General features: G+C 39.2%; 1 protein-coding gene across 1 annotated transcript in view; it reads right to left on the bottom strand.

Annotated features, from left to right (window-relative positions):
• LOC129248515 (uncharacterized) overlaps nucleotides 1-25,688 on the bottom strand; it is an 84,203-nt gene that overhangs the window by 20,080 nt on the left and 38,435 nt on the right. The window contains exons 5-8 of the mRNA XM_054888088.1: nucleotides 20,958-21,045; nucleotides 20,068-20,332; nucleotides 19,621-19,973; nucleotides 19,281-19,554 (exon numbers count right to left, since the gene is read on the bottom strand). Of these exons, the coding sequence (XP_054744063.1) occupies nucleotides 19,281-19,554; nucleotides 19,621-19,973; nucleotides 20,068-20,332; nucleotides 20,958-21,045 (980 nt within the window). The remainder of the gene's footprint in view (nucleotides 1-19,280; nucleotides 19,555-19,620; nucleotides 19,974-20,067; nucleotides 20,333-20,957; nucleotides 21,046-25,688) is intronic.

Here is a 25,688-nt window from a genome sequence, read left to right as displayed (position 1 = left end):
ACGCAGCAACGAAAGCGGTAGACTTAGGTTCAATGTCTGGTCTATGTGCGATCTATAGGATTAACTAAGTCTAACCGAACCTAATCTATGAGTTGGTTGAGTATGGTTTACCCTTAACAAGCGGTGGTAATACACTCAGTTTCGATTTTTATGAATATTCTCCCTTTTGAAGACTGTTTAAGACTGAATGTAAAAAAACAAAAACGAGAAGTGGTGCATCCTAATTTCGTAGATAAACACGAGTGAAGTCTGTTAAGGTACAAGCGCCACACTGCGTTTTTCATGATTTGCTGTCATTCGTGCTTTAATTTTTGCACTGCTTCTTGATAGGAAAAAAAATACCGCTCAAGCGAAGTAATAGCTTGAAAGGTGTTTTGGGGACTCCGCTCCATCAGAAACAACAATAAAACGATGAGTTGGTGACGTGAAACGTGGGCGTAGAGACGCTGATGATGCACAACGCAGTGGACGTCCAAATGAGGCGATAAAACCAGAAAACATAAAAAAATCCAGTTTCAAGCCAACGAACCGTGTCACAAGTAAATCAAAATAATGACAAAATTACAAGAATTGAAATTCGAATTGCCCTCATATCCACCGTATCCGCCAGATTTGGCTCCTAATGGCTACTGGCTGTTCGCAGACCATAAAAAAAATATCGCTCGAATGAAGAGGTTATCGCTGACTCTGAAGCTTTTCGCTATTTTGAGACAAAAGATAAGTCGTTCTACAAAAGTGGTATTGAAATGAGAGAGCGGCGCTGATGAATAAAGCTAATTTTGAACAAACAAAAAAAAAAGTGTTTACTTTGTCACGCCCGGGACCTTTCAGTCTATAGGTTAAATGTATAATTTTTACTGCAAGTTGTATGAATCAGTTGTGACACCAAATTGACGTAAAATAAAACATTTTTTACGTATTCAACCGTAACCCGCGATTTGTCATTTTATAAGTTTACTAGCTTTAACCGGCGGCCCTGCTCGCGTAGAAGTAGTTGGATTATGAAGTCTAGAGTGTGCTATAAATAGTGGGAAATAGGAAAAACTAAGATTCTTTAGATTAAATTTAAGCAAATATTCGATTATTAGTGACGAATGAGAGTAGTGGCGCGGCCTGGGAGCTGTGGGAAGGGAGTTCCATCATAAAAACATGCCTATAACCTTCATTGGGTGAAAATATGAATGTATAAAAATGTTGACGTCATTTGGTGTTGTCGTTTCGTAGTGATGCGCGGACAACGTACAGACATTCACCTTTATAGTATAGATTACAAAAACCCTTTTACCTTTGGATTTTAATTGTTAACTGGCGAAACAACTTTCTTCAATAATTCTATCCACATCGCATGCCAGCTGACCTACTCCTTCCTCACTTACGCACTCATCCTTTGCTATCTCACCTATGTCTCATCCATCATTCACCCATCATTCACAATTACACACGCCACTTACATGTATTCACCACTCGAAATGCCCGGCACCGTCAAAACCGGCGTACTGTTGTTCTGCTGATCGCCACCGTCATTGTAAACCAATTGTTGTATGTCCACGTGCTCCATGTCGACGTATTCCAGCCGTGGTGGTTCCTCGAGCGGCTGCTTCCAGTTAACAAAAGTCACATTATTATTTTGCTTTGTTATTGCAATTCCATCAACCGCTTCACGCATGCTGCCTTTTCCCGTGCTCCTCGCACTACCCGCCTCAACAGCACTGTCAGTAGCGGCTATTCCTATCGATTTTCTGCGCCGATAATCGCAACAAATACAACAATAGGAACGCACAAAGTGGCGCACAAAGTCAACAGCCGGTCGTGTGTGCGCAGCTTTTTCCCATAGATAATCCTTGGCCGTGCGAAAATATTGTTGCAGACAATGCGCGGGCGAGTGGGGCATACAATTGCAATCCAAGCAAATATTTGGCATCTTTTTATAACTTTACGTTCAAATGGTATTCGAATTGTTTCAAAGTTATGCGCATTTAAAAAAAGTTTGTCCCAGTGTTGCCATTGCCATCGTTTGCTGCTGGCCGCCTCAAAGGACATGACTGCAGGTGTTGCTGTCGTCGGTGCGCTATGCCCGTTGCAGCGGTCATTGTACGCTACGGGTTCTGCTAAGTGTCGCAAGCCTTTTCAGTGGTTTCATTCGTTGGTTTGTATGAGTTTACACTAACTGGCGCTTATTTATCTATTTGTTTAACTGTTTAACTGTTTTTTTCGCTCAATTCTTATTGCTTTGGTATTACCGTGTAAACAATAGAAACTGACGCGGTGGGCGCCTAATTGAATAGTAGAAACGTCCACTCGCCGCGACTTAACTTTGCAGACTGTCGCGTTATGTCCAGTGCTTTGGCTATTTTCCTAGTCCTCGTCGTGGCCATGTAATGCTCATACCGTAGTTTCACGCTCTTCGCTAGGACTTCTGTGAGCAACACTCAGCCAGAAGGCTCGAATAGCAGCACAACAAGCGAGAACGTGCAGGGTTTGTGTTGCGTTTGTTTTGGCAATTTTGTACAGTGTGTTGCATGAAGCTTACAGGCTTGAAGTGCGGATACGATTTATAGCGGCATGTTTTTATAGTTTTATGATTGAAAATTTAACTACGTGAAAGAATGTTTTAGTAGCTAAATTTGCATCTAACGCACGAGTGCATTGGAGTGGTATAGTTCTAGGTAAGTAGAGGTAAGTATCGTGGTAGATATATTAACGGAACAACGAGCGAGTAGGTACCTGCAAAAGGAGCAGCGCCACCCAACATAATGGCAGAAGTGTTGGTAAAACTCGACAAAAGGTAAGTGAATCTATACGCTAATCCTAAACATCGAAAGTTAAATCGAAGCTATGGAGAGCTTAACTTTTAGCTAACATAATTCCTGATAGGTCAGGGTTGATACCAGAAGTCCTACATCGCTTTAAGGTACGTGAGTCGCAACTATGTCCAGTATGCCATGAAGAGGAAGATGCAAAGCGTGAGTTTTTTGTATGCCCCCGATTTGATTTCGCGTTTCGGCCCCATGTCACTATTAACAGTTATGATTTTGAGGTCTCTTCGTTTATGTAGGAACCAGCATTCACACCGACATTCACATTGTTAACATTGAAATCCGACGGAGAATCTCTTTTGCCAACAAGTGCTCCCTCGGACTAAGATGACAATTGAGTAGTAAAGTCCTCTCTCGACGAGCAAAACTACCTGTAGAGTGTTAGGCTCTCATCTTGCTCATCCTAACATAACCGTAGAAGCTTGGACGATGACTCTACCCGATGACGCGTCCCTTGGAGTGTTTGAAAGCAAGATTCTGTGGAAGATTTTTGGCATAGACATAGTGGAGCGAATAAAGATCCAACAGCTTCGCTGGCTGGGTCATGTCGGTTCTGAAAATATTCGTTGCGGCACCAGCTGGTGGTAGTAGAGGAAGGCCTTCTCTACGGAGAAGGCCTTGACTTCACTTGGTGTGTCCAACTGACGCCGTTTAGAAGGAGAAAAAAACGACTGGCACGCTATGTTAAACTTCGCCAAAATCGCGTAAGTGGTTATTGCGCCCATAAAGAAGAAGAAGAAGACGTGATTTAGCTACACTATCAGAAGATCCGATAACATCAGATTGCGACGTGAGAAAAGTAAGACAGAAGATAGTGAACAGGCCCAAATGGGATAGTTTCCTTTGGAAATAAACAAAGATGAAAGTTCACGCAAATTTCGATGGACTGTATGCGAAGAGTAACTGACCTAGAGCCTAGTGCTCAATCGCCTGCCGACGTTTTACTTAACGGTAGTACCGGGAGGGTATCGGCACATTGACGGTAGACGATTTAGTTCGGACTAGAATCCAACACTGACGGGGTACAGGCTTTCGATGCTTCCTCCTCATAAAAACATAGATATATGATAATATGTACTAAGTCTCAGATTGTACTACGCCTCGACCACCGTAGCCGAATGGTTGGTGTTTACTACACTTGGGAGTACGTAGGTTCCGACCTCCGTGCATGAAATAGCAAAATGGTGGAACAAAGTTTTTATAAGCCTCAGAGTATATTTCAGTCACGAAAAAGCTTTTTCCGTTTGGAGTCGTCTTAAAAAATTGCAGGTCGTTCCATTTGTGGTACAACAGCAAGACTAACACCACTAAGACACAAGTGTACGCGCCAATTACATATTTATTTATTTTATGCCTCAGAATGAATGTTCGGAATAGGTTAGGTAGTAGACCTACCATGTAGAACATTTTTCAAATCGAGGTCCCTATTATAAATTGATACTTCAAAACCAAAAATAAACTGTCTAAATTTATTTTGTTGTGGAGATTGCAAACTCTGTGTCCCCAAGACCAATGATATCAAAATTATGATACCTTTACCTGAGCCAGCTAGATATGCTGAGATCCAGCCTTTCGGAGAGATTAGATTAGAAAACAACGAAACTTCGGTTCCGGGCCATGTTTCGCCCACAAAAGTTTAGTTTGCTTTCGGTTTGGCTTCGACAAGAAAAGGTTGAACATTTCCTTTAGCTTTTGTAAAATTTTCTAAATACTAGTAGCAAAGTCTGTATTTTTGTAATCCTCTATCGAGTGTGGCTAGTGAGCACTTGTTCAGCGCTGCAGGCCATCTCTATACCGATAGACGGTGCCACTAGAAAGGTACAGATGTCAATAAGCCATTGTGCCATTGAAAATCTTCGGTTCAGTGTGGTTCAACGTAAAATATGATGTTCGGTGGTTGTCAAGAAGAGCCTCGCTGATGTTTCGAGCTTAGACGGGGAATCCTAGATTTTTGGCTTATTGAGAGAATGTGAGGTTACTTGGCGGCTACCACCTAAGCTCTGGAAGGATTAATCAAGCATCTTTGAGATGCAAGATTGTATATTTCTTTGGGCATGGAGAGATCGTAGGGGATCGAGAGGACTTCTAAGACTAGCAAAGCTGCAACTTTCGATAGTGATGGATGCCTTAATCGGTTACTGTTTAATGAAAATATATTATCTGAAACTCAGTATTACTTTAAGTCCTTTCTGTGGTAGCTGTTTGTATGGTGCTGAGGTGGTACACATCTTAGCATTTATTTCTCAGGTGTGCTGATTTTTGTACGGTTGAGTCCTTTATCCAGACGAAGACGTACCATTTTAAGTAGACAACTCTTTAAGGGGTTGAAAGATCTTAGTACTGTGGAAATCAAGGATCCTCTACAATTTTCATGCGGCATCACAATGTGCTCTACCCCTGTGTGTGCTCCATAGTGGACAACTGCTTCAACCTAACCTATTACGAAGTAACGAATCTCTGCAACGCATCGAAAATATGCAACCACTAAACGTTAGCGGTGAAATGACTACTTTGTTTCCATAATTTTTTCTTACTTTTAAGGTGTTTAATAGCATCCCTTGGGACGAATCTCTTTCCACTTGCCTCCTTTTCGGATCTTTTTTTCAGTATGTAATGATAATTATAATATAAACTCCATTACCAACGGATAATCCAAATTGGATTAAGAGTAGAGCTTAAGATTGTATACGTCCCCTATTATTATTATTATTTTTATGCAGTCCTCGGCATCGCAGTTTATTTAGGTTCAGTTACTTCAAAGGCCCTTTTTCGAGGCGCGAGTTATAAAATCTAGTCTCCATACAAAAAAAAAAAATACTTCTAATACTCAACTTCACACCTCTTCAGCTATCTGCACAGTCTTGTTTGTCTTCCAAAAAGTGCATACAGCAACTCTTGGTGAGGTCGACTAAGCGTACGGAAATATTGAAATTCCCACCAGTGTTGGATCCAACGCCTTCCCATGTAAAGCCTTATAAAGGAAATTGAGCCTTGTTCCTTGGGGCTCAATACTAAGCATTCAAGTCTTCAAAAGCTAAGTGGCTTTACTGAAAAAGAACAGGATGAAGCATTTATTTCAGAACCTTATTTTCGTTTCCGTACGAATCGAACATTTCTTAAATTTTGTACTTAGATGCTTTACTCTCCAAGTAAGTATGCATAGGTGTAAGTTATCTCTGGGGGTTCATTTAGGGTTTCTTCTTACTTTACATCAATTCAGAATTATATAAAACATCTTGCATCAGATATATGTACAAAGGGAGATACTTTAGTCAGTTTTAGCTTAATTTATGCTGCCCCAAAGCAAAAATATTTCAACGTCAAATTCAGCTACTAGGTAAAGCAAAGTCTCTATTGAATGAGGCAGCTAATAACAAAGCATTTCTCGTTATGAAATCTTCCATAGTTGTTTTTAAAACCCAAAATAGTTTTTGTCAGCTTATCTTGTTACACCAAAACACTGTGCAACTGACCGACTAGTGGGGCAGGTTCACCACCGCTGCGTGTGTTTGTTCTGCGCCAACACTGCCCGAAACAGTTACCATTACTCCACATTCTAGCATTCATTTTTAACACGAAAATGAAGAACAAAAAACAAAAAAAAAACACTTTAAAGGCAGAGTTCAAGTGGTCAACACGAAAACTTAAGAAGGTACGAAACACCTCAGCTGGCAATGTGGAAGGAGGGGATGATGACTGTTAGCAGGAGGTTTTCTGGTGTAATTCACTTTCTGGAAATTTTATTTACTACCTTATAGCAGCATGTTCTTGTATGTATGTATGTATGTATGTATGTATGTATGTATGTATGTATATACGAGTGTGTATGTGTAGTAGTTGCACTGTGGGGGTTACTAGTTAAAGTCTAGTCGTTTGCTGTTGGCGACGTAGCATGTAAATAGTTTTTTTCCCACATTTTGCTTATTTATTACGTTCGAATTTCCGTTTAAGCTGACTTTTCCTTTTATGACTCAGCTCTGAATGCGTTTTAGGACTTTCCTTTCCTACGCCGTACATGGATTACTGCTGGCAGTGTGTGAGTAAAGGTTTGCTGTTTCTTCTATTTTCTGCTGTTTCGTTGAGAAAATACTTCAAATGAAAGAATTCTTATTTTAAAGTCGCCTTTTACTGCTTTGCTCTCATTTTTCTGCATTCATTTTCTGGGTCAAACATTTATAATTTTTGATGTTTGCAAAACCATATAATTGTATAAGCTTCACAGTTGTGTGGTAATTTTATTATATGCGTGATTTTGCGGTCAAGCAATTGATACGCCCCATGCACGCGTACCACCAGCTGCGCGCACTTCGTATGGCATCAGAATTCTACCCTCGAAGTGGCAGTGAGTGGCAGCACGATTGGCATTTTCAAGCGGCCTGTGGTCAGTGGCCAATTAATATGCGTTTAAACTTTTGTGTATAATCTGGGTCAATTGAATATGTTGATACACTGATCGGCAGTTGTTCTAACCATTGACAGCTGCACAGCCTAGAAAACTGCATTTGAATGGTGGCGGAATGGACGCGAATGGCGGCTAATTAATTATTTAGAATATTTCTCATCAACTATGTGGAACTTTTAATTAAATAATTCTACTGGAAGCTAAAAATTGTGTTAAGTAAAAGCTGGTAGCAGGAAGGTGATACCCACTATATCTCCTACAAGTATATATTATGCATTCCTTATATGCTAAATATATAGTACTTAGTCCTGCTTAGTTGGGCATCACAGGTGCCAGATGTCGTACTCGGTGATGCCCTTAATGTCTTTCTGAACTTACAACCTCTAGATCTTCAAATTCGAAAGGAAGCGATGAAGGCGGCGTACAGGCTCAAGTTAAACGGAGACTGGGGAAATTAAGAAAGCACTGGTCACTGTCAGATATACTGGGTTTGATTGAAATGAGCCTTCCCGCGCGGAGCGTCTGCCAAGCGATCAACTGAATCAGCTGGTGGTGGAAAATGATCGTTGGACCTTCCCCTTCCACTAGAAACCGGTCCCAGTTCGCTGGCATCAGCGGTGCAGTCAACATCGCTTCGCGCGTGAAAGCTGCTTTAAAAGTGTGTTAGAATTTTGCAGTGGCGAAAATGCAGCGATCGTTGGAGAAACGTTATTCGATCAAATTTTGCGTAAAGCTAAACAAAACGAGTAACGAAACCATTGGGCTACTCAAGGAGGCTTACGGGGAGCAATCTCTGTCCAGTGCCCAGGTAAAACGGTGGCACAAGCCGTTCAAGGAAGGCCGGGAGGACGTCGAAGACGAACAGCGATCTGGAAGGCCTTCGCTGACGCAAACAGACGATGATGTGAGCCGAGTTCGTGAATTTTTGAACATTGACCGTCGTGCTAGTCTACGTGAGATCAGTGAAGAGTTAAATTTAACTTATTACATGTGCGGGAAAGAGAGCTGAAGGGGAGGCGTTTCGACTCCATCGAGGCGATCCAAAAAACTGTGACATCCGAATTGAACGCGATTCCGGCGGATAAGTTTAAAAAATGTCAGTCAAGCTGTACTGAAAGCCCTTGCTAACCCACGTTGCTCTTCGAAGTTAGTCGGTGAATGTAAGACAAAACTGAACAGTGTTGCAAAACATAACAAAGTCTTTTGGTGTCTTAAATTCAAAGTCTGGCGAAGTCTTATTTGGGTGCCTGGACGTTGTGGGATTATAGGGAATGAGTTGGCTGATAAACAGACTAATGAAGGCTCTGCAAGTATGCCACTAGGCCCTGAACTTTTTTTAGGTGTCAATTCTGCATCGATTAAATTATGGATTGACGACTTCCTGAGGTCTACTCATAGAGGGCGTTGGTCTGGGTTGAACTCGTGCAGAGTAGCCAAGTGCTTTGTGAAAGATCCAAACAGGAAAATATCTAGCGACCTTTCTCCTAAAACTCAGGAGAAAGGAATTGAGAGTACTGGTGCGTGTAATCACAGGGCACAACGCCTGTGGCCAGCATATGGCTGCCGTGGAGGTCGTCGACAGCCCGATATACCTATCCTGTCTTGAGGATTAGGACAATGCACATCATTTTCTCTGTAGCTGTCCGGCGTTTTCCAGAATCAGGCTTAGGATATTGGGCTGCGATATACTGAGTAAGGATAAAGTTCATACTCTTCCTCTTCCGGATCTCTTAAGATTCATCAATGAATCCAAGAGATTTGTGGAAGAGTGAACTCAAGCTATTTTTTCCGTCTTACCACCCACATTGTACCTGTATCTTTCCCATCTCTCTAGTCTATCTACTGCAATCTATCCGGGTGTAGTACAATGTTCTCCTAACTGAGTGCTTGGACTTGTCCAACTCACCCATAAATCTAATCTAATATAATCTAGACCTGTTATAAGTTCTTTTACAAGTTAAGTCCGTTATGGGTATGAAATTATTCTATAATACTTTTTTTTAATGAAGCTCATTTTATTTAATCATTTGAATATGAAACGAAATGTTTTTGATTTTCATTCGAAAAGGTCAACATTTGCTTTTCCCGGTCTCCATAGATTTTGACGTCGCTGTTCGAACTAAAGTTTGTTTGAGACTCTCCAAATTTCTGTGGGGTCTTAAACAGGCCATGTTCTCCAATTCTGACTACAAACTGTAGTCCAATGGACTCAAATCTGGACTTCCATATGGCCAGTCTTCTGCGAATATGAACCAAGTGCCAATATGTTTTTTAGCCACTGCTGGGTGGTTTTTGCTTCAAGGGCTGGAGCGAAATCTTGTGCACTTTTACCACACTTTTGCAATTACGATTGTTCATGCGATTTTTCTTAGCTCCCCACTGTATTGTTAACAAGCGAAATTTAGTTATAGACCGGGCCATCGCTCTTTATGTAGATTGCCTACATAATCGCTGATCCAATTCTTGATTCCTGCGGGACTGATTGCGATTATTGGCTCTGGCCCCTGTGGGGGCACCGCTGATCCACGGTTGGCCAATTCATCGGCAATTTCGTTTCCTTGAACACCGGAGTGTCCTGGAACCCATATGAGCACAAGCCTGTTTTGTCTTGCGACAGAATTGAGCTTCTTCTTACATTCTTGAACAATCTTTGAGGGTTGCTTCGAGTTCTTCAGGGTCTTCAGTGCAGCCTGACTGTCACTGAAAACTTCAATCTGTTTCCCACTCCATCTCCTCTCGATTATCCATTCGGCTACTTTCAGGATGGCAAAAACTTCCGTTTAGAAAACAGTTGCCATTTCTGCCATAGCATAGTGATACTTATTACTATCGTTTAAATACGATCCGGTTTCAGACCCTATTTCGTTCTTGGACCCATCCGTAAAGAAAATATCCGTCAAACCTCACTGCATGCATTCTGGATTGCTCCATTGCGTGAGCAATCATCAAATTTCTTTCCAAATGAAACTGTGGGTATCAGGTCGTCTTTAGGTGCCCAAAACAGTGGATACTGCTCAGATAGCAACTTAAAGATTTCTCTGTGTCCCGAAGTTCCGTTTTCCTGCCAGCAACCATATTTATGGAGTCTACACCTTGCTTTTACTGCTTCCTGTTGTATCTTAAGATCCAAGGGGAGCAAATCAAGCATAGCATTTAGGGCATCACTAGAGGTTCTACTCATGGCACCCGTGATGCATAAACATACATTTCTTTGCAGCCTGTATAGTTCCCGGATTGTGGACTTAACCATGCACCGTCGCCACCAGACCACAGAGGCGTAAGTGATGATTGGTCTGATAAGTGCTGTGCATATCCATAGGACCACAGCAGGTTTCAGACCCCCGGTTTTACCAGAGGCTCTGCGGCATTGCTGAAAAATCCTCAACGCGCGATTCACCTTCAGTGAAACGTGTGTTTCCCAAGTCAGCTTCTTATCCAAGATTACTCTTAGATATTTAATTTCATCGGAAAGACCAAGTGTCACACCTCTCAGTGTTGGAAGATTGAGTCCATCCAATTTCCGTTTTCTTGTACACAAGACTATGGTGGTTTTGTTCGGATTAACGGAAAGACTCATGTCTCATGCACCAGTCATCGAGTTTGTCCAGAATCCACTGCACTTTCGTGCAAAACCTCTTTAGGGATTTATGCGATGTCAGCGCACAGACATCGTCGGCATATGCTTGGATATGAAAACCGAGTTCCTGCATCTCCGTTAGTAGAGAGTCTACGAACAAGCACCACAGCAGCAGAGAAAGATCGCTCCCTTGGGGACATCATGGCTTGGTCCTGACGGTGAGCCTCTCAGAGAACATAGAATATATCCACTTTACAATGGTTTGATTAACTCCGTGTCGTTCGGCAGAAGAACATACTGAGCCGAAAGTGGCATTATCAAAAGCCCCCTCAATGTCCACGAACACGCCCATTGTGTGTTCGTCAGCTTCCAGCCCCGCCTCAATCTTGCTAACAAGATCGTGTAAGGCTGATTCACATGATTTTCCACTCTGGATGCGTATTGATTTCTACTAAGTGGACTTCTCGGCAATACCCCCATTCGAATATGTTTCTCCACCACTCGTTCTAGACTTTTCGACACGAGCGATGTCAAACTGATTGGTCTAAAACTTTTTGCTAGGGAATAGTCGTTTTTACCTGGTTAAGCGTCGCCATTGGGATGGTGTATAATCAAGTGGAAGACAGGCTGTGAAGATCCTTTTCAGGGCAATGCAAGCCTTGTGACTGTAAATTTTGACATTTAATTTTTTATATTTCATTTTACCAAATTTTCAATAAAAACTTAATTTATTTTTAAACAAAAGCCAACTTTTGAATCAAAATTCTCAGAAAACTTCTAAGTATGCAGTCTTGTAGCCCGTTCAACTTTGGTATAACAAAGTGAAGGCTTGAAGTGCCGCAGAAATTACGTTGATTTTATAAAATTTTTTGTTGCTTACTGTGTTGAACCCTTTTTCCATATAAAAAATTTGGATTTGGTCGCCATACAAAAATTGGTAGTTCATATGAATGGGCTTTATTAGCCATCAAACTTTATGACATTTTTAAGTGACACCCCCAACATTTGTTTCTGTCCTAAACCAACACCAATTTATGAGAATGAATTATTCACAAATTTCCAAATTTCATTTGTACTGGAAATTGTGTTCAAAGAGAATGATTTGTTTACATATAGCCTGCCAAAAGGCTAAGTGTTTGAGGATGAAAACCACCTGACCGCTTCGGGTAAGTTACTTATGACCTTTTGATTCTGGTCTTTTACAACGCAATATATATTTCTTTTACAATTTAAAAAAAATTTTTGTTTTAAGAATATTTTAAAACCAAAAAAAAACATGAACTTTTTAAAGCTTCAATTTTTATAAATGGAACAACTTTTATAAACGGTATTTTCTGTAATACTATAAGTAGATTGGACAATCAGCACTAGTTAAAAGAAAACAAAAAGTCTTACAGTTAATACTTAGAGCTCCGTTTACTCATTCCAAAACAAGAAAATATTATACCATATAATGAGCAGCTGTTATTCACTTCTCTAACCTTAAAAGTATTTTTTTACCCGGTCACGCCATATTAGCAGTTTAATTTTTTTCAGCAAAAAAAAAATAAATAAAAGAAAAATTACATACCAAAATAAATTAATTTTTATACTTTAGCATTAGGGAATAAAGGCGACCGCCGTAGTCGAATGACGGCGGTGCGTGACTACCATCCAAGGCGAATTCATTGAAGGTGCTGGCAATAGGTCAACAACAACATTTTGCGCAATAGAATGTCACGTCAAAGTAGAAAACAAAGAAGTGATTTATTTATTCAAAACAAATTGCGCAATTTTGTTAATATTTTATTTAAAGGGTTTTCCAATAAGAGGTGTTATTTTGAATAGCCCGCTTTTTAGGTAGATTGCACTTTTGAAGCTGTAATTTTTTGATATTTGATCAACGCTTAAACAACGCATTGAAATTATTAAAATTCATGGTGAAAATTTGGCAGAGACGGTTCGTAAAACTCGAACATTTTTGGGTCACCGTGAAGCACCTTGTCGGCCCGCAATACAGAAATTGGTGAAAAAATTCGCGCTGTTGGGACGAGCTAGTGATGTGAATAATAAAACCCGTGCACGTCGCTCAAGAACAGCCGAAAATATTGCTGTTGTAGTCGAAAGTGTTGAAGAAAATCCAAGTTTGTCCACTCCTCGTCCGTTCTTTGCTATTAGGCATTCCACAAACGTCATTCCACAAACGTCATTACATAAAGATTTGAGTCTTAAGGCTTATAAAGTCCAGTTAACACAAGAACTCAAGCCGGCCGATCACCAACAACGTCATGTCTTTGCTGTTTGGGTCGTTGAAATGCATGAAAAAGATGCGAAATTTCATCGAAAAATCATCTTGAGTGATGAGGCCCACTTCCACCCCGGTGGCTTCGTCAACAAGCAAATTTGTCGAATCTGGGGCTCAGAAAATCCAAGAGTTATTGTTGAAAAGCATCTCTATCCTCAACGTGTGACTGTTTGGTGCGGTTTATAGTCCGGCGGAGTCATTGGACCTTACTTTTTCGAAAATGCAGCTGGAGCAACAGTTACGATGAATGGATTGCGCTATCGAGAGATGATTAACGATTTTTTATGGCCGGAATTGGATGGTATTAATTTGGACAATGTTTATTTTGAATAAAACGGCGCTAGGTGCCACACAAGCAACGAAACCATTGATCTTTTACGGGAATAACACCTCTTATTGGAAAAGCCTTTATTTATAAAAAGCCTTTGAATTCATTCAAATTTTCAATTTCAAAATTAAATAAAAACTTCAATAAAAAGGAAATTTTCCATTGCATTTTTTCAGCTCTAGACCAGCTTAGACTTGTATTACAATATTTTTATTCAAGCACTCAATTTGCAAATCACAAATTTGAGTGTAAATAATACATTCTGTAATTTATTTTGTGCCGACATCCGAATGTAAACGGCGAAGGAAAAAAAAAACAAATCAGCTAGTCTGCTCCTATCCTCTGTAACTGTAACTTTAAACTGTAACTGTAACTTGGCCAAATTTTTGTTAAATTTAAATAACTTTGATGCAGGCTAACAAAACAATATATTTTTTTTTTCAAAAATGTAATAAAAATAGTAAGATTTCAAACTGAATGTAATATAATATTATTAATTAAAAACAAAAGGAACTTCAATATCTGCGTCAACAAAAGTTTACGTACTCTTACAAACTAATATAAATTTATTAACTATAAGGAACATTATTTTCCTTACAACTTTTAACTTAGTATCTAACTTCATATCTTAATCACCTCTTTGAGGCGATTTGGCATTGGCATCACCAGATTTTCAATGTAATTGGGATCCATTGCGCACCACTCTTGGTAGAACGCCTCTCACAGGGGGGTTTTTATTGCTTATGTGGTGCTATCTTATTTTTTTCCACCATATTCCATAAGTGTTCAATCGGATTGATATCCGGGCTCTGTGGTAGCGTCTCCAAATGGAGTGGAGTGTTGTACGCGAGGTACAGCCTGGTGTTCGTTGCATTGTGTTTAGGGTCGTTGTCTTGCTGAAAATAGAAATCGGAACCTATTCGCAATTTGGCGCTGCTCTTCATATTTTTTTTTAATTTCAATATACACGTTTTGAACCATCACTCCGTCGATAAACTCCAAATTTCCGACTCCTGCTGCAGCCATGCAGCCCCAAACCATAATATCTCCGCCACCGTGTTTTACGGTTTTTATGGTATTTTTTTGGATTTAGGGCTTCTCCTCCATAAGCAGAGACGCCCGTCTGAGCCAAAAATATTGTACTTCGACTCATCTGAGAAGATGACTTTTCGCCAGAAGTCAATTGGTTTGCCCACATACCCTTTGGCAAACTCTAAGCGCTTCCTTCTATTAATAAAATGTACGTGCGGCTACCTGCGAGGTGTGTAGAACCTAAAGTTATATGTTTTTATCGCTCTACGGACTCCTTGTCAATGTTGCGATCGCCAGAGCACTGCAATCTGCACTGCGCTACAAAACGGATCCTTGTCTACCAGATGCTTTATTGCGCGTTTGTCACGATCGGAAAGTGCAGGTGGCCGGCCGGATCTTTTGTTATTTTTAATACGCGCTTCGTATTTGAATCGCCCAATGACAGTCTGCATAGTGGATTTGCTTCTACCCATAATCCTAGCTATCTCTGCATAAGATTTTTGCTCCTTTGTGTGGAGATGCAGGATCTTTCCACGATCATCGAATGATAACTCTTTTCGATGCATTTTGTCCAGCTCCAGCAAAACACGCCAACTATAATGAATTTACTCAGTACTGCACACATTTTTCAAAAATCCCCGTTATTTCTAAGAAGAACGCTGGCGCCAGACAGCGCAAGAAATTAATGGTACATAGACTTTTATTGACGCAAATATTTCAGTATGTTTATTTTCGTTGTAATAAGATAAGACTAAAAATTAAAAGTAATTGCTTTTTTTTTGTAATATAGCTTAAAAGAAAATATATTATCTTAAGTGGCACACTGTATTAAAGGTGGTGTTGGTAAAACAGTTGAGTTGTTGTTGTTTCTTTCGTGTGGCTATCAGCTCAGAATGAAACAAGGCGAATGAATTCATTAATTATTTTCTAGTTTCTCAATACTTTGCTTTGACAATCGAACGTACAGAACTGTGTTGTTGATCTAGTGCCACCACCTTGAATGAATGCGCCTTGGTACGAATAGAGAATTAATAGCATCGTGTATTACATAGGTAGGTAGGTAGGAAGGTAAAAGTGACAGTCGGCCTCTAGACCAACTCACTTAGACCGCTGCCGTTACCACAGTGCTACCACAGTAGCAGTTTATCTGCTACTTCTCGTTGAACGATTTTGTTTTAAGTGCCAACTCATTGATCTGGTTGACACTTATATTGCTAAGGTCATCAGTATCACTCAAGAGTGTGGAGCCAAAGTATCTAAAGCTAGTTAAATGCCACGCGGGACAGAGAAGATGTCTGATAGACTCTTCCTCCCCTCATTCTTGTAGCTTCTGCACTAGTCGAATTGAAGTACTTTCAATCTTTCGGCATGTCGACCGAGACCGTGGCCTATGATCAAAGCAACTAACATGGATACGGGTTTCCTTGGCCGATTGAGTAACGCCTTTGCCAAATTCTTTTTATAGCATTACATGTGAGACTATCAACCCATCTCGTGTTGGCTGAAGTGGTACTGCTACGTGCACCACGCAGTTTAGAGGTTAAGAGAGGGCTACATTTAGAGGGCGTATGCCTAGAATCATTATATCAAGAGGGAGGCGGGTATTAGTGCGCTCACTCGCTAATTTATTTGTCTTGGAAGCCCCTGTATGGAACTATGCCTATAACCTAACTATATAAAATGTATACGGAAATAATCCGCCACCTCGTTAATAGGTGCCCGGCATTCCACCAAGGGAGACTTAATCGTCGCTTGGCTATCGGAGTAATTATAGACTTCTTAAAAAGTAGTCACATTTTTGCCTAGCCAGACAGCTACCCCATTAATGGCTAGAATTTCAGCTGCAATGGTTAGGAAGACAAGCTGAAACGCTTACTTTTGGCTTCTTACAGTAGACACTAAAGCCAATATTATCGCCTAGCCATCAGTAAAAAACCGTAGGCAGTTTTTCCGACCAGGTATATTGTCAACCCACTCACATCTAACTGGAATTTTAGTACTAAACAACATATTAAGGCATGGTTCATTCAAACACTAGTCTGGTTGTACCCAGACCGAATGTTATGACCGAGTGTTCAACACCTAAATCGCCACATTGATTAGTTGCGGCAAGCCGAGCTGGAGTGTTAGCTGCATTTTGTTTACGAACCAAGTCTAGGGGAGGTAAGTAGAAAAGAGTATGCAGAGCATCAGATGGTGGGGTTCTAATCGTGGTCTTATCGAGAGCCGTCCACCAGACTATAATCCCGTAAAGGAGGCTCTATACACCCAGTAATTGTTCTACGGAGAAAGACCTTACCTGCGTCCTATAGCTTTTTTCCATGAGAATAGCTGTAGCTCTATTACTAGCTTTCCCTACTCTGTCTTCTACATTCAGGTGCCAATTTAGTTGCTTGTCGAGAACTTTTATTTAACTAGCAGAAAGTTTGTTAGTGCTTACAGAGTGACGACTGCTGCTAGCAGAGGCTGCTTTTATCATCACAAACTAACTCGGCGAGAATATTCCTAAGAAGTTCTCTTTGACTTACGATGGTCATTTGAATGACATAATAAAACCTACTTAATTGTTTGGGGTGAACGTTTTTATTAACACACTTTTATTAGGACGGGTTGTATGTATGTATGTATGTATGTATGTATGTATGTATGTAACGGAATCTTTGAGCTTAATTTTCACTGGCTTCTAAACATCTGATCGATTTGAAATTTTGCACACCTATCAAGGACCGATGACAATGCAATAATTTGATAAAAATTTTCCATTATCCTTATTGGGATTGCCAGGATTAATATTTTCTTTTTTTACCTGTGGGCAAAAAGTAAGGTGAATTTGGTTGTAAAATGAAAAATCGTCATTTATTCTTGTAAATCAATTTCATCTCCTTCAAAATAATGCCCTCTCGATGAAATACACTTATGCCAACGAGTTTTCCAATCCCCGAAACATGCCAAATATTCCATTTCCGGTAGTGGTCTCTTGAGTTTTGGGAATAGCCAGAAGTCACACGGAGCCAAATTGGGCGAATACGGTGGTTGCGGAACGATATGCGTGGAATTTTTGGCGAAATAGTCACGAAGAACGAGTGCAGTGTGAGACATGTGAGATAAATTTTCCATTATCCTTATTAGGATTGCCAGGATTAATATTTTATTTTTTTAACACACTTTTATTAGCTCGGGTTGTATGTATGAATGACTGTAACGGAATCTTTGAGCTTAATTTTCACTGGCTTCTAAAAATCAGATCGACTCGGAACACACAACATAGATGACTAGATGGGAAACTCTTTTTCTCGTGAGAGCGCTGAAAAATGTGCATTTTTTATAACATTTGCCAATATTGCCATACCGGTAGAAACATGAATTGGGTATTTTTTTAAACAAAAATTGGGAATTTTTAGTTTCACACCACCATTGAGGTTAGTATTTAGTGTGCGGTTGTGTAATAGTATATTACTCGTAAACACCTACATATACTAAAAATAAAAAATAGTTAAAAAAAAACTAAAAAACACGCTTTTATTGCTAATCGAACTAAAAAGTAGAAAATAAATTTTAATGACAAAGGGACCTATAATGAAGTAATAGCAAATCGATGGATCAGTCATAGTCAACTACCTCAGAACAGAATTATAACAAAAATTAAGATACAAATAGAGTAATTCAAATTAGAGTTAAAAGCGTGGGATGCATTTTGCTTCACTTTCATAATCCTCTGTACATAGGTAGTTGCCAATAGAATGATTGTAATATTTACTATATCAAGCTTCCCACGCTTTTAACTCTAATTTGAATTACTCTATTTGTATCTTAATTTTTGTTATAATTCTGTTCTGAGGTAGTTGACTATGACTGATCCATCGATTTGCTATTACTTCATTATAGGTCCCTTTGTCATTAAAATTTATTTTCTACTTTTTAGTTCGATTAGCAATAAAAGCGTGTTTTTTAGTTTTTTTAAGCTATATTTTATTTTTCGAAATAGTCTCCTTTTAGGCTTATAGACTACGTCCAACTCTGTTCTAGGTTGTGGATTCCTTTTGAATAATAGGATTTGCCCACGTCTGAAAAATAGACATTCGTTTCTGCAATCACCTTCTCGTTTGAACAAAATATTTTTCCCGCCAACCATTTCGGCAAATCGGAGAACAAATAGTAGGCCGAGTGATCCGAGGGCGCCAAGTCTGGAGAATATGGGGGTTGTGAAATGACTTTTCTATTTCCATTAACTTTGCGACCATAACTGCTGAGGCGTGAGCTGGTACGCTGTCGTGTTGGAACTACTAACTAAACATAACCTCAATATGCGCCAGCAGTGTCATCTCTCTGACTTTGAGCGGACTTTTCAAACGACCTTCGTATTTGATGCTTTTCAAGTGGTTACTTCATTTCATATATTCTTTTTATATTTATTTATTCAATTTCTACTATAATTTGGCTTCCTTCCCACGGAAGAACTTTCCAGTAAGTGCCTCGAGGTATGCAACAAGTTTAAGAGTTAATGGAACCGCAAAGTTGCTAATAGCAAATGGAAGAAGTTGATGTGAAATTGCTACTAAGAGGCCGTTGCTTCCCTGAACTTCATAGTTCAAAAGTTTTTAATTATCTTGCAGAAATCTGCACGGACAACAAAAACCAGCAATGCTTGCTGACAAAGTTTGTGTTGCACTTAAAGCGCAGCTAACTACTTCAGCGCACACTGGCGTAATCTCAATTATGTATGCATGTGTGCATATTAGCGCATGCTTGCTGGAGTGTAAGTGTGAGTGAGTACAAATGCACTCACGTACTCAAATGCTTTGTGTGTTTTTTTACAAATACCCCAACACAACTGAACTCACCTTTGCTTTGCTAACTTTTCCACATTGAAAAAGCGACGTCCATTTGTTGCTGCTGTTGTGGACATGGCATTCAAATATTGTTGTTGGTGTGCATGTTGCTGTTGCTGTTGATTGCTTCTTGTTGTTGCCTGTGCAGCGGGCGTGGCACCGCCATTATCTATGCCTGTGTAAATCGTGTTGGTGCCATCCAAATTCGCGTTACTGTTGTGTATTCCAATGTTGCTATTTTTATTGCTATGCTCCTTTGGAGAATTTTCGGCAGTACGGAAATTTTCTATACACAAAAAGCAAAGCTACTGTCAGTTGCATGCAGAAAATACAATTAAACAATCAATCAAACCTGGAGCAAAGGGGTCACCGCCACCAACACCAACGCCGCGCGCAGTCTGCATAGCGCGCGTACCAACCACAACCGGTTGCGCCAACGATGACGGCTGTGTTTGCCTTTGATGCTGCTGCTGCTGTTGCTGTTGCTGCGATCTTCTACGCTGTTGTTGCTGTTGTTGTTGCTGTTGCTGCTGCTGCTGTTGTGCGGCCAAGCCGTAGTTAATTTTCGGATACGTTGAACTCATATTGATTTGCTGTTGTTGTAGTTGTGCATAGGCGCCCATGCCCGCGTGGTGGTGGTAGGTGTTTGGCTTGTGAGCGCGCATGTAGGTGGTATTCATATCCATACGATCCATCGTTGGGAAACTGCAAATGTGTTTATGGTGGGCGTAACCGCATATAAGTGAGAAGTAAATAAGGTTAAACGAGCTTGAGTTCGTGCAAATTTAATGCAAATTACCGTGAATTTACAGTCTGACGTGTGAAGCGGCCGCTAATGCCCGTGCAGCTGTCATTGGCCGCTGTGCTGCCACCAACGCTACCCTTGCAGTTAGACTTATCGTCAGCGTCACCGCCTCCGCTACCACAGCCGCCTCCCCCGCCGCCGCCGCCGCAACCACCGCTGCTGCTTGTGTAGGTGCTATCAGAGCTCCTGCCTTCCATGGAGGAGTCTGAGCAGGATTTTGCAACCAGTCGACGTCCAGCCATATAGTTGCCATAATCAGCTATGGGGTGAGTAGAGAAAGGAGAAATTAATATAATACAAAATGAATTTTTGTGTGTGCGTGAGTAGAAATAAATATTCAAATACCTATGCAAGGCATGAAAAAACAGAAACAGAAAAAGAAAAGAAACCAAATTGCATTGTTATGAATGACGGCTGACATTCACGGGCGCACATACATATGTACGTATGTGTGCATGTATTTCTGTGCCAACATACATTTGTATGTATTTATGCGGGCGTTGTTAGGTCAACGTCATAATAAACAACCCAAAAGAGGCAACGCGCATAAATGGGCCAAAAATGAGGTCTGTGCATTAAAGGCTCGTAAAGAAAGGTTGTTTGTTGGTAATGAAAATCAAAATATCGATAAACTACTGATAATATGCATGCATATATACATACATACATTAGCATATTGATAACAATAAATAAAATGGTAAACGTTTGGGTTCGTCCGCACAAAAAAAGAGAGGAAAAAAACAAAAAAAATATATATAAAAAAAAATATACAAAACAAAAAAAACAAAAAAAAAAAAAAAACACAGAAAGCCTCTATATTCACCAGGCAAATGCGTAAACTTAAATATTCCGCAGCTTTCGTCGACTTTCTTAACATTACTTACCGTTCGTTGATTTCTTAGTTGTTTGCCCATAGTGCAATGGCACATTGCTGCCAATAATATGTTGAAAATTGTGCGAATGCAAATCGTTCTGGAAATAAAAGACGTGTGGTAGTATTAGTAATGTAAAATACTTTATTATGCGGTTTTATCTAAAAAGAGTTCTGAGAGCAAGTTTCAGGTTTTTGATTTCCATTTTTAGCAGTTTCCATTTCAAAATACGAGGTGTGTTCAAAAAGTATCGCGAATTTTGATTTTTCGCAGGTTACGTATATTCAATTTTAATTCAATTTTTTTATGGCGACATGTTGGTACTCATGTCTCTCACTCATGCCGACGAGCTCCGCCATTTTGAATGTTCAGTTAATTGATGACAGCTGCTTTGCTTGCACCTGTTTCGGCTCGTCTTCGATTTTTACCTATTTGAAAAGATGGTTCAAAGAATCTGTAGCAAATTTTGTGTCAAAAAACAAATTAAGTGCGCGGATGCATTCCGAATGTTGACTGTGTCATACGGAGAAGCTTCGAGTACTTTGGATCAAAGTAACGTTTATCGGTGGTACAAAATGCTCTCAGAAGGCCGAGAAGGTGCGAACGACGAAAAGCGTACCGGACGCACGAGCACTTCAACAGCATACGAAAAAATTGATGAAGTGAAGAAAATGGTATTTGGCCAATCGTCGCATCACCGTTAGAGAAGTTGCTGAGGACCTAGACATATCGATTGGCTCGTGCCATACGATTGTTTTCAATGATTTGGGCATGAGACGGGTCGCCGCAAAATTCGTACCAAAACTGCTCAATTTCGAGCAAAAGCAGCATCGCATGAACATTGCTAATGAGATGTTGGACTCTGTCCGCGACTACCCAAATTTGCTCCAGAGGGTCGTAACTGGTGACGAATCTTAGGTTTATGGTTATGACGTGGAAACTAAAGCTCAATCATCTCAATGGAAGCTACCACACGAACCAAGACCGAAAAAGCGCGCCAAGTTCTGTCGAATGTAAAAGTTTTGTTTGTCGTTTTCTTCGATTGCAGGGGCGTTGTGCATCATGAGTTCTTGCCGCAGGGCAAAACGGTCAATAAGGAATATTATGTGCAAGTTATGCGCAATTTGCGCAAAGCAATCCGCCAGAAACGAGAAACGCCCGGATTTGTGGAAGAACAAAAATTGGCTCTTGTATCACGATATCGTTGCTTGTGCGCGACTTTTTGGGCAAAAACAACACACTAGTTATGCCAGAGCCACCGTATTTCCCAGATCTGACCCCCTGTGACTTTTTCTTGTTCCCGAAACTGAAGAGGCCCATGAAAGGTCGACGCTACGCTACGATTGACGAGATAAAAACATCAACGGCATCGAAGGACGAGCTGAACAAGATAAAAAATGATTTTTAGAAGCGCTTCGAGGTTTGAAAAAAAGGTGGCACAAGTGCATAATATCGCATGGAAATTTCTTTGAAGGCGACAAAATAAATATTAATGAATAAATAAATAATTTAAAAAAAAAAAACAGAAAATTCGCGATACTTTTTGAACACACCTCGTATATACAAAACTTCTATCACTCGATACTGTATTAATGATAATTATTTTGTTTTGTATAATTAAACCTCTGTTTTGTCAATTACACAGGCCGACAAAATTTAACCAACATTCAGACCCAGAAACCAGACTATATATTTCCGAAGGTTTATGATGCGCTAAATCCAAATCTGACCCCAGAATTGCTCTATCAGCTCTGCTTTTCGAGATATCCTAACCTAAAAGTGCAAAAAACACCGTTTTTGCCCATATTTGAGGTTATGTAGCCTTGCAGATGTTTTCTTTCACCAAAAAAATAGGCTGGCATCTTTAAGTACAAGTCTTCTTCTTTCAAATGGCGTTTTGTTTGCTCAAATACCATTTTTTTTCGCAGAGATATCGCGTTTTGAAATTTTCATGTTTCTAAATTTTCCTGCACCTGAAAATCGATTAAGATAAGTTAGAAGTTAAGTAAATTAACCCACGAGTAGTACGAGACATCAAGAAAAATAAGATTTTTTTCAAGAAAGATATGTGACTAAACTCACTGTCTCCAGGGTTAAGTGGGTTAGCCTGCTTGCGGTATGGTAGGGGTGGTTTCTAGGGGTTAGGGCTGTGTGTGACTCGGTACCCGTGGGTTAGATAGTGTAGTGGTTTGGTGAGTTAGCACACTTATGGTGTGAGACAAAATTTTAAGAAAAATAAGACTCAATTCAAGAAAATTAGTAATCGACTATATCATGTCTATGTTATTTTAATAGATTTTCAGGTGTAGGAAAATTTAGAAACATGAAAATTTCAAAATGCGATATCTCTGCGAAAAAAATGATATTTGAGCAAACAAAACGCCATTTGAAAGAAGAAGACTTGTACTTAAAGATGCCAGCCTATTTTTTTGGTGATGGCTGTGCAAATAATACTTTTCTAGAAAAAAGAAAATGACTCGATGTTTATTAAATTTAATAAAAAAATGTATGCGACTTGTAATGAGAAATGTATGTACTGTTTACCACTGCAGAAAGAACAATAACAAAAACAAAGCTTGCTGAAAAAATATAGAAATAAATAGTTTTCTCATCAAAATATGCTCACAGCTTAAATGATGCAATGTATTTTATATTTTCTCTGAGAATGCAATAATGGTGAAATGTATTTTTTCTGTTTAGCTAAGTGTCTTAAGTCATTCTCAAAAAATTTTGTAAAGAGAAGTTGAAAAAATTTAAATTTTTTTAAAATGGGAAAACGGACCGTACTTGAAAAAAGGGAGGACGTTATTCGTCATTATAAAGAGGGCAAAATCCAACTAAAAATGGCAGAAATTGTTGCTATTAGTTCCTCAACTGTCCAGCACATTATAGAAACGTTTCGCCACGAAAACAGGACAGAACATAAGGGCAGATCTGCGTCAAATAAAATATTTAATGATGCAGATAAGAGGTGGATTGTTCGCAAAGTTAAAGAAAAACCCGATTTAAGCGCTCCAAAATCAACGAACGAAGTCGGAAAATACTTAGACAAGATCTGTAACCCTGAAACTGTTCGTACAAATCGGCGCGAAGAAAATTTTCGTGGAAGGACTGCCCCAAATAAGCCGTTGATTAAGGCTCGTAATAGAAAACAAAGAATAGAATTTTGAACAAAGACATTTCGTTCTGGAAGTCCGTTGTTTTTGCGGCTGAAAGCAAATTTAACCTTTTCAGGTACGATGGAAAGTCCTGCGTTTAGAGAAAACCAAATACCGCGCTTCAACCATGTAATTTGCGCTCTACAGTTAAACACGGCAGGGGCAGTATGATGGTAAGCGGTTGCATGTCCTTTTCAGGCGTCGGAAATTTAACATTTATCGAAGGAAACATGAAGAAATAGATGTATCTGGATCTGCTAAAAGATAATGTAGTACAAAGTGCGGATAAAATGGGCATTAGGGATTCGTTTAGGTTCTATCAAGACAACGATCCCAAGCATACGTCTGGTATTGTAAAAACTTGGCTTATCTGGAACTGCCCACATGTAGTGCAGACACCTGCACAGAGTCCAGATCTCAACGTTATTGAGAATTTGTGTTCAGTGCTGGAACATAAAATAAGTGACCACAATATTTCTAATGCTTTTAATCTGAAATGGGCACTACAGGAAAAATGGGATAAAATTAGTTCCGATTATACAGCAAAACTTGTAGAATCTATGAATTCCCGACTAAAAGCTGTTCTGAATCAAAAGGGATACCCCACTAAATACGAGTTTTAGCCGTAATCATGAAATCGAAATTTAAAGGTGTTTACGTTTTTTGAATACTTTTAATTTAGTGCATCATTTAAGCTGTAACCTCAAAACTGTAACTGAATTAATTTAATTTGCCATATCTTTCTTATGAAGAAACATTTTTTGTTATTTTTTATTATTAAATAAAACATGTTATTTAACAATAAAAAAATATAAGATTTTTTTCTGTAATGTAAATACCATAAAATATATTTGATATTTTAATAATTTTTTTCGGCTGCATCAAATAAGCTGTGATTCACTATATTTATTTTACATTATTTCGACTCACAACACACCAATATTATAGACGCACGTTCTACTAGTTATATGAACTACTTATGACTCAGTCCGAATCTCATAAATTTGGAACACTCTTGGAATGATAACTGGGAGGCGCCTACACGATTTATTTATTAATTTATTAAAACTGAATTCCATTGCATACTTTTGTGCGCTTAATAAACCAATTGTGTTAGTCTAGCGTCAATCACTTGTCTTCTTAGCATAAAAATATTTTTAATTATTTTGTTGAATGCTATTATATTTACAGCCGCTAACTTTATACATTAAGAAAGATTAAATAAAAATAAGTAAATAATTTATATAATTTTTATAAAAAAAACGTAAATAAAACGGAAATAAATATTTTAAATATTTTTTATAAAAAAAAAAAAAAACAAATTACATAAAAAATAATATATATAATATTTTTATTAAAAATTATTTTTAATTATTTTGTTGAATGCTATTTACAGCCGGTAACTTTCGAAGAGGCCCAATGCATCAGTTTAGCTGCGGAATTCCAATGTCTCTACCACATTTCAATACTTGCAACTTGCAATTTCATCACTCACCCATGCTTTGAAATTCACCGGCACCAAATTGAACATTGGAAACGCTTGATAGATATCGACCATTTTTCGTCTACTATATTTCGGATCAAT

Source organism: Anastrepha obliqua, chromosome 5, assembly GCF_027943255.1.
Source record: "Anastrepha obliqua isolate idAnaObli1 chromosome 5, idAnaObli1_1.0, whole genome shotgun sequence".
Lineage (NCBI taxonomy): Eukaryota > Metazoa > Arthropoda > Insecta > Diptera > Tephritidae > Anastrepha > Anastrepha obliqua.
Note: the sequence above shows the minus strand (reverse complement) of the source record. Positions and strands in the feature narration are given on the sequence as shown.